The following is a 9,204-nucleotide window of genomic DNA, read 5'->3' as shown; positions in this document are numbered from 1 at the left end:
TATATATACTTTTGTCATAGTACCCCCAAGAGTTTAAAACTACTTTCCATACCCGCCTACTTTTACCCCTGGTCTTTTCTAAGATCCCAGTAAAGTCACACCGTGTCATGCTGAGACTACAGTTCTGGCAACAATTATGGTCACCAATAAATGATTTGAATGGTTTATTTGGGATGAAGAACAAGACTAAGAAATTGCACATAGTTAAGTAATGGTCTAGATCCACATAGGAGAAAAAGGAAGGTGATTATTTTTGATATTTGAGAAGTGAATTGTTTGATTTTCAGATGGTAAATCTGTTTTGAGAAGATGGAGCTCCAGCAGTAGGTCAGTTTATCCACAGAGGCAGTGATTGGCTGGGAGGAGGTGAGCAGTTTGGTTGGTGGTTATATGTCTATTTATTTTCGAGATGACAAGACATTTGGCCACATCACCGCAAAAATGGTTCACCATATTCAAACTTTACCTTTTTCCAATTCTATCTTGATCCAGATTATTTTTCAGTGGGAGTCTAAAACAGACAGATATCCAAGACTTGCTGCTTCTCATCAGCATTCTTGCAGGTATTCGCAATGAATGCAGAAACTGCCAATCAAACAAGTGGAGATAAACAGATTCAGTGTTGAATTGATGCTGCAGAAACAGAAACTGTTAAATAATTACATTTAATTTATAATCTACATTGGCTATTGTGTTTCCATGTTAATGATTTAATCACGTATTTCATAAATTGTCAATGAAGTAAATCATTTAAACATATAATTAAACATAAATTTATTTCGTGTTACATTTAATCATGTAAGTGTGCATTCATTTATTTAATTTTGTCCTTTTCAACTCTCCATGTAAAGTCGCACAACGCAACCGTAATTTTACTTTATTTTCAGGCACCCTGCTTCTCTATTTGAACCATGCAGTGGTTGATGTTTGCTACTGATAAAACCATCTAGCGTGGACAGATGTTAACTGCTAACCTATTCCAGGGGCCACATAAATGAAGTAGAGGCAGGTGGTGGACATAGAGAAGAGAAATATGACGACCAAAAATGATCGGTTGGAGATTCGCAGCAGGCTCTTTAAATTAAATATTTTGGCTTCAGCTTGCTTCTCTTTCACAGATCTTAACTGGAAAAAGCATGTCTGGGCTATTTCCATCAAGTGAACATAGCTGCAGAAAGCACAACATCCAAACAATGCCAGAACAGAGATCCATCCATCGACTGCTGCCGGACGAGCCTTCCATGGCTGCAGTATTTCCAGCAAAGTTTAAGATCAGTGTTTGCAGAGGCAGGTCAGCTTCTCCGTCCTCACTGAGGCTGGACGAAGCGATGTTTCCAAACGGAATCATTAGGAAAGCAGACTCCCCATGGATCCACTCCAGGAAGCATGATCTCAAGAAGAGGCCGGAAAAATAAGGTAGTCTAAAGACTATTCATATTAAATTCTGTCCGCTGTCTGCTCGTAATGCTGAAACTGTTTGTGGGAGATGTAAACCCTCCCCTCTCACAGTGGTCTCCATGGGAACCAGTTAGTCTGAATAGATGTAAACCCCCACCCTTCGCCCCGTAATCACTGCTTCTAACCATTTCTAACTTTATTTAAAACACCAAAATCATCTGTAGTTCTTTTGTTAAATTTAACATGGAGAGAGTCCAGTAATTAAATGAGAAAGTTAATAGATATGAAAATTTTAATAAATAATATAAAGAAGTTATCTATTTCTGTTGTGTGCTCAGATATCTGCAGTTCACCTACCAGCCCAAGCTTGGAGTTGAGGAGGATGCCATCATCTTCCTGCTGGACCAGACAGTGAGCACTGTGAGAATTATGTTTTTTGACTTTCCGAGTGCATACATACACGCGCACACACACACACACACACACACACACACACACACACACACACACACACACACACACACACACACACACACACAAAACACACACACAGACAAATAGATAACCAGCAGTCGGAGGACTGTAGCCCTCGTATATGATGCACTTGCTCTACCACTGAACAGGTAAAATGGTCGCCAGATCAATTTAATTACTACCTTTAGTATTTTTTTAATTTTCTGTAGTAATTTTTAATTACTACAATTACAAATTTTTAAATTACTACAGGTAGATGCTGTAGTAATATCCCACCATATCCAGATGGGATATTACTACATAATAACATAAGTTTGACCGAACAATTTTACTGCTTATATTCACGTTAAAAGGGTAAAATCTGAATATTTTTATAGATTAACCGAATATACAAAGATAAAAATACAAAGAAGTTAAATCTCATATGACAGACTAGTGTCATGTCTATGAAAATTGGTCATTAGAGAAGCTCTTACTTTGAAAGTAACCAATGAATGTTGCGTAGTTACCGCCGTTGCCTTGACACCGTCTAGGAGAAGTGATTCCGTGACTGCGGCTACCGCAATTTCAGCAACATGGAGGGTGTTTTGTTCATTCTTGCTGAGGAATTTTAGGAGGCGGTGGGAAAATGGCAGAGAGGTGAGTGTGTCCACGCGCGTGCAGATCAAAGGGAAAATCGCGAGCCTGGGCAGCACGACGCCGCGGTTCGCTGCAGTCTCCGAGCACCCTGACTATCTTCTTGATTGAATCTCCAAGCCAACGCTTTCCGTCGTGAATTAAGAAAAACGACCGTATGTTTTAATTCGGCCCGCTTCGCTGCTTCAGACTGCGTGGCTGCTGTTGGTTTGGGCTTTTATACAGTGGGATGGCGGGGTATTGATGCCGAGGCACCTGTCGGTACGAGCCCTGCTTGCTTCTCTAACCTGATGCTAGCAGCGACTGAACCGAGCCTCTGGCTCCTCCAGGGCTGAAGCGAGGAGGACCATTATTCTGGTCCTCCTCACAGCATCCCTCGTCCTCATGATGGAGGGAGGCGCCTCCCATGGAGGAGCGCAGGGTGTTAGGCAGCTGCCTGAAACTGCTCTGTGGGTGTCTGGATACTGCCTGTCAATCTTCTGAACATACAGAAGCAGGGCGTTTTTGTTTTTACTGAAGTCACGTCATCATAACATGTGGAAAATTGGAATCACCGGGATTGATGCAGCATCATGAAGAAATGTTGTAAAGTTAACCATTATGCTCCGAGGGTGCAGACCGGTGACAAACGGATTACCATGGGGCATGTATGTTTGTCATGTTGAACATCATGGACACCTCAGAGTAGGGGGTGGCTCAGATCTGTGTCTCATCATTAGACAATGACTGTTTCCTCAGTGCACAAGATCACAGTTCTCTGTTAAGAATCCATGGCTTGTAAATGACTGCTTCCTTATGGAAATCACTGCTGCAGGTGTGCTGTGTGGGCTGTGGACTATTATTCAAATGCAAGCATGTTTGTCAGAGAGCTCAGCAGTAAGTCCCATTCTTGATTCGCTCATATTTCCCTGTGAATCATCACTCTCAGGTGCAGTGCAACATTTACCGGAGAGCCAGTCAAATGTCAGAAGGATCTTCTGACATTTATGTAACTTTGTTGTGAAACATGTATAGTCTTAGCAATTTACTGACACACAATTTAACTTTCCTTTTGTACAAGTTAATATTACATTTGGTGGTTTGAGCAGAAATTGCTTTGATGGTGACAAATCACCAATGGAACAAAGTGCATTAATGTTAAAAACAAAACAAAAAAACACTATATGATCACATGATAAAGAGAGAATTCTGATGGATGCTGGTAGAGACTGTTGCATGCAGCTGTCATACACATACTCATAACTGTGCTGTTATCATAGCAGATTAAAGTGACCCTGACCATCAGTCCTGTCTCTGGCCTGATTTGAATTACAATTCATCGTCCTGGTGAATATGGCAACATGCATGGGTTACACACGCAGGGTTGGAGGGTGCGGGGGCTGGGGGAGTTTGCACCATGTGCCTATTTCCAGCAGAGAGCTGGAAATAGGCACCTGGTGCCTATTTCCAGCTCTCTAGCTGTGATGGACTGGCCACCTTGGACAGGTGGCCAGTCCATCACAGGCAGGTCAAAGATACAGTTCTATTCTATAAAACTTTATGTGTGCTCTGATGAGGCTTGTTAATCATATTAAAGATTCCATTCACATAAAACAACCTCAGCACGGATCGTAGTCAAGCATCACGCTGGTTTTATATTCATTTTGATATTATTTTTCCAGTTACACGATGCACCAACCCATACCAAATGCTTTGTCCACTTAGTCAGCCAGAGTTAATGTGCACTGCCACACGGAGATGTGAAAAACTCATCCCATCTCAACAGAGACAAAATGAAAGAGCTACTAAAGTCACATTAGCAGCAAAAAATTAAATATCTTGTTTGTTGCGCATCTCTGCGCGCAGTGCAGCAGATTTAACTCATCATGCAGGGCTGGTCCAATGCTGTATGAGGCCTTGAGAAGAATTTGACTTAGTTCACACTGCAGCCTGAAGTGACCCAATTCCGATTTTTTGGCAATTCCGATTTTTTTGCTTGGGCTGTTCACACTGCGAGTAAATGCAACCTATCTTTAGCTTATTTTATCAGAAACTGTAGACTACTCACTATTTAGAAATGGAATTAGATACTTAGCAACCCTTTTATTAACAGTTTATCAATTGCTGTAGAAATTTGGCTCCAACTCCTCCTCTTGTCATTTCTATATTCTTTGCACGAAATGTTAAATAAATATTAATGTTTCCACATATCATCTCCAATGTCCGCTGGACTTTGTGTTGCGCCATGTCAGCTGTTTGGGATTCCCCTCCGTAATTTCCCCTCAGAAAGCACGGAGGAGAATCCGCGCCTTCTGATTGGCTACCTGCCACATTCAGCTTTAAGCTCCCAGTCGGGGAAAACCACTTATTTAGATCGGAGCGGCCACGACGATCTAAATCACACTACAGGATGATCGGTTACAAAATCACCAGCGACAATCTTAGATCGGCCAACGTTCTAAGATTATCTTAAGGGGAAAATGGTGTAGTATGAAATACTGCATTAGGTAGTCAGATGTGCCCATCTTCTCTATTTAAATCTAGTGATTACTGAAAGGCAATATAGTATACAGACTTCATAATCTGCACTCTTTTGGTTGAATGCAGTATTTATTTCCACTTTGGCTTTATCTTGTTTACTTTTTATTCAAGTACGATTTTTGTTAATGGAGACTGAGAATCCATTTTATTTTTGGTTGTTTATTTAGTTTATCACTTAGTGTTATGTGTTCTTTTTAAAATACAGTGTATCTATCTATGGCAGGAAATAGCGTGCATTAATAGTCATTTCCATTAAATCAGTGTCAAAAGGTATTGAAACAATATTACCGTTTATTGCAATAATTCTTTAGACAATTAATCGCTCAGCAAAATTTGCTATCGTGACAGGTCTACCCACAACTGTCGTCCCAGGTTTAACACCAACCACATCATGAAATATGCAGACGACACAACAACTGTGGGATTAATTCAGGACAACAATGAAGTGAACTACAGAAAAGAGGTACAACATCTTGTGGACTGGTGCAGAATAAACAACCTGCACCTGAATGTCGACAAGACAAAGGAGATCATTGTCGACTTCAGAAGGTCTCGACCCAACCACGCACCTGTCCTCACTACCGACAAAGCAATGGAGATTGTCAGCAGCACTAAGTTCCTGGGGGTTCACATTACAGACAACCTCAGCTGGACAACTCACATCACTTCACTGGTGAAAAAGGCACAGCAGCGCCTGCACTTTCTGAGACGAATTGAGAAGGCGTTTGAGAGCCTGCCTACCAGCAGTATCTCCAGCTGGTCTGGGAGCTGCAAGGCCTCAGACTGGAAGTCTCTACCGAAGTGAAGACAGCAGAGAGGATCATTGGAACTCCACTCCTCAATATCCAGAACATTTCACACATTGATTAGCCAGAGCAAACAAGATCCTCTCTGACTACACCCATCCTCTCCATGGTCTGTTCATCCGGTTGGCCTCTGGCAAGAGAATTCACAGCATCCATTGCAGAACAGCCAGACTCAGAAATAGTTGTCTCCCACTGGCCATCAGATTGTTCAACAATCCCATCACTAAAATTGTCTGAGACTGCTTGAAAATACTAAGTTATATATATTTAGCAATAAATGACTATTTGTTTATTATGTAATTATAGGCACACTTGTGTTTCTGTGTGTGCTCCGGTGGCCAAGCATTTCATTGCCAATTGTACTTATGTTTCTTTATACAATGACAATAAAATAAGTAAGTTTGTTAGAGAAATCCATTTTCAAACTTTTCTGTAGGTATGATATTGTCCTTTTATAAGTCTTGGACTGACTTATAACATTAGCTGCAATATTTGAACAATAAAATCTCAACTTTAATGTATGAGTGTTTGGAAGCTGTTTCCTTAGTAGTGAATTATGATGCATAACTTACTATGAAGTTATGCAGAGGAAAGAGGAAACTAGGCTCCTAAACCGGGTCATCTGAAACCAATAAATCAACTAATTATGGTCAATTAATCTTACTGTTGCTGCCCCAGATCTTTTTGCCAACCTGTTCAGTAATTTAGTACAATAAGGTTTGATACAGTAATTTGGGAATTGCTGTATCAATGGCCCTCAGTGATACTCAGTAGTTGTTGCATCAGTGTCAGAGCATGGAGCATGTGATTCTGCACAGGTGTAATAGAAGCCCAAGGTTGCTATGACAACTGCCTTTAGGGGTGCGTTCACACTGCAGCCTGAAGTGACCCAATTCCGATTTTCTTTTTTACGTAATGCGACCTATATTCAATCTTTTCATGGCAGTGTGAACAGCATAAGTCGGATTTTTTTTCAAATGTGACCCATATCCGATACGTATCCGATTCATGCGAACTGTGCAAGTGTCCCGCATGCACAGTAGAGGGCACAGTATKGCGCCCTCTACTGTGCATGCGGGACACTTTCAGGTCGTTTGCCCATTCACACTGCAGAACACATACAGGTTGCATTTACTGGCAGTGTGAACGGCCCCGGCAAAAAAATTTGGAATTGCCAAAAAAATCGGAATTGGGTCACTTCAGGCTGCTGTGTGAAATCAAAATAAGGGATGACGCGCCCACCATGGCGTGTCGTCCTACTCTCATGGGGTAGGATGTCCGCTGCAGTGATAGACAATATTTTATGGGAGTGTTTTTTGTCTAAAGTGATTCATAGAGCAATCGTTCATGCATAGGTCGGTAGAGTACCCCAAAACTGTATTCCAATCACAGTAGTATACTTTAAATACGTTTAATTAAGCAAGTGTAAAAAGTATTTGGTAAACCACTGAGTAACTGATCATAACACCTGATTTAATATTCAAAATGTGTCCTCAGACAACTAAAAGTATAAAAGTTATGTGAACATTCTGATATTTTACAGAGTATTAACAAAATGTTTATAAATTAGTTAGATTTGGAGGCTGGTTCTAGACCAGATTTACCACAGGGGCCAGGGTAGTCAGTGCTTCTCCATGGCAACACTTGAAAAAGAATGAAACAAACAAAAAAAACAGAGCAATATTTCATCATTTGATATAATAAGTGAGCCAAAGAGCCACTTGTGTCTCCAGAGATTCAGGTTGCAAATCTCTGGCAGATAGAAAGCGTGATCCTATACAGCAGCTAAAAGTGCAGCACTATAATTTTTAATTCATTGTTGAAGTAAAATTGTGAAGGTTAAAAAATCCACCACTGAGTATTAACATAAGACATTTATTTATTATAACTTATTTGGTTCGCCGCTGGCCCCCATCTAGAACCACCCATGGCTACAGGTCTGGGTTTGGTGCATTAATGACCACTGAAAAATTAATTCATAAAATATATAAACATTTTAAAAAAAAACAAACAGAAACCTTACCCTAACAAACCTTTTAAAGTAGGAAGTATTTATGCATTTACTGTTGATCTAATGTATGATTTGTTCTTTAAATGATCATTTGTATTATTTTTGGCTGATATTATTATACATTAAATAAGCAAATAATCAAACCAAGATAGTCTACTAAAAGCACAATAAGAAACTTAATCAAAATGTTACCATATCAGGGTCTGCTATGTTCCTCTCCTGATTCTGTCTGGTATTGCACTGGCGGATGATGGACACATTTTTTTTTTTTAATTGCCTGTGTTCATCCTCACTAACATTATTCGGCCTGGGATTTGCGTCTTTCTTCTCACGTCTGTATCTTTACGAGAGGTATTGCTTCTAAGGACGGTGGAGAATCGGGTCGAGGATGTTTTAAAAAGACGCGGGTTGACATTTGCTCACCATGGCTGCGTGGTGTCCGTCTCTAGGTAACCGTGACAACAGCGTTGGTCCGTAGCGTTCTGGGGTCCTTTAGCTCCCGCAACGAGAATTTAGCTGACCTTAATATTTCCTGTGTTTTATTTTGGTCATTATTGTTACCCTTAGTGTTGATATGTGTGTGATAGGCGTGACTATCAGACATTTATAGAAATACGGAACAAATCATGTCCTGTATTGGTTCAGTACGGGACGCAACATTTAACAACCAAATACAGGACGATTCCATATTTTAAGGGACGGGTGACAACCCTAACTCTAGGTAATCTGCATTGTTAAATCTGGTGTCCCATATTCCTCTGGACAATACTCTATAGATGAGGGGTGCTTAATCTAGTTCACATGTGCCCACCCCAGCGTTTTATAGGCCCATGATTGACTTAAAATAGGTTTTGAGCACGAATTGACTACAAGCTACATCTCCCATAATGCATTCCAAATGTTACCAGCCAACATTACGGCTTTTGGCCACTGGAGAGCAGCAGAGTCACCTCAAGCTGCATATTGATTTTCCCAGCGAATAAAACTGAGAAACTCTACACCCAGCTCTACACCAGCTCTACACCCTCAGCAGGGTCCTGGAGGGTGCATGGGAGTTTGCCCAACCAGTCTACATGTGTTTTGTGGACTTGGAGAAGGCGTTCGACCGTGGCCCTAGGGGGGCCTTGTGGGGGTTCTCCTGGAGTATGGGGTACCGGGCCCTTTGATACGGGCTGTCAGGTCCCTGTATGACTGGTCAGAGTCTGGTCCGCATTGCCGGCATTAAGTTGGGCTCGTTTCTGGTGAGAGTTGGACTCCGCCAAGGCTGCCCTTTGTCACTGATTCTGTTCATTACTTTCATGGACAGAATTTCTAGGCGAAGCCGAGGTGTTGAGGGGATCCGTTTTGGTGGCCTTAGGA

At 41.2% G+C, this 9,204-nt stretch overlaps 1 protein-coding gene and 1 long non-coding RNA gene across 2 annotated transcripts in view; one reads left to right on the top strand and one right to left on the bottom strand.

Moving 5' to 3' along the window:
• Nucleotides 1-31: 31 nt before the first annotated feature.
• On the bottom strand, nt 32-2,437 carry LOC108166225 (uncharacterized). The gene is made up of 3 exons (XR_001776520.1): nt 2,349-2,437; nt 1,756-1,797; nt 32-585 (listed from the first exon to the last, which is right to left on the bottom strand). It is a non-coding gene; the product is annotated as an uncharacterized LOC108166225 (long non-coding RNA).
• The window catches only part of arhgap39 (Rho GTPase activating protein 39), a 97,600-nt gene continuing 90,790 nt past the window's right edge, over nt 2,395-9,204 (top strand). Inside the window, exon 1 of the mRNA XM_017304331.1 lies at nt 2,395-2,511. Within this exon, the coding sequence (XP_017159820.1) occupies nt 2,501-2,511 (11 nt within the window). The 5' untranslated portion in view covers nt 2,395-2,500. The remainder of the gene's footprint in view (nt 2,512-9,204) is intronic.

The sequence above is a fragment of the Poecilia reticulata genome, linkage group LG4, assembly GCF_000633615.1.
Source record: "Poecilia reticulata strain Guanapo linkage group LG4, Guppy_female_1.0+MT, whole genome shotgun sequence".
NCBI classification, from domain to species: Eukaryota; Metazoa; Chordata; class Actinopteri; order Cyprinodontiformes; family Poeciliidae; genus Poecilia; species Poecilia reticulata.
The sequence above is the reverse complement of the archived record's forward strand: the minus strand, read 5'-3'. Positions and strand labels throughout refer to the sequence as shown.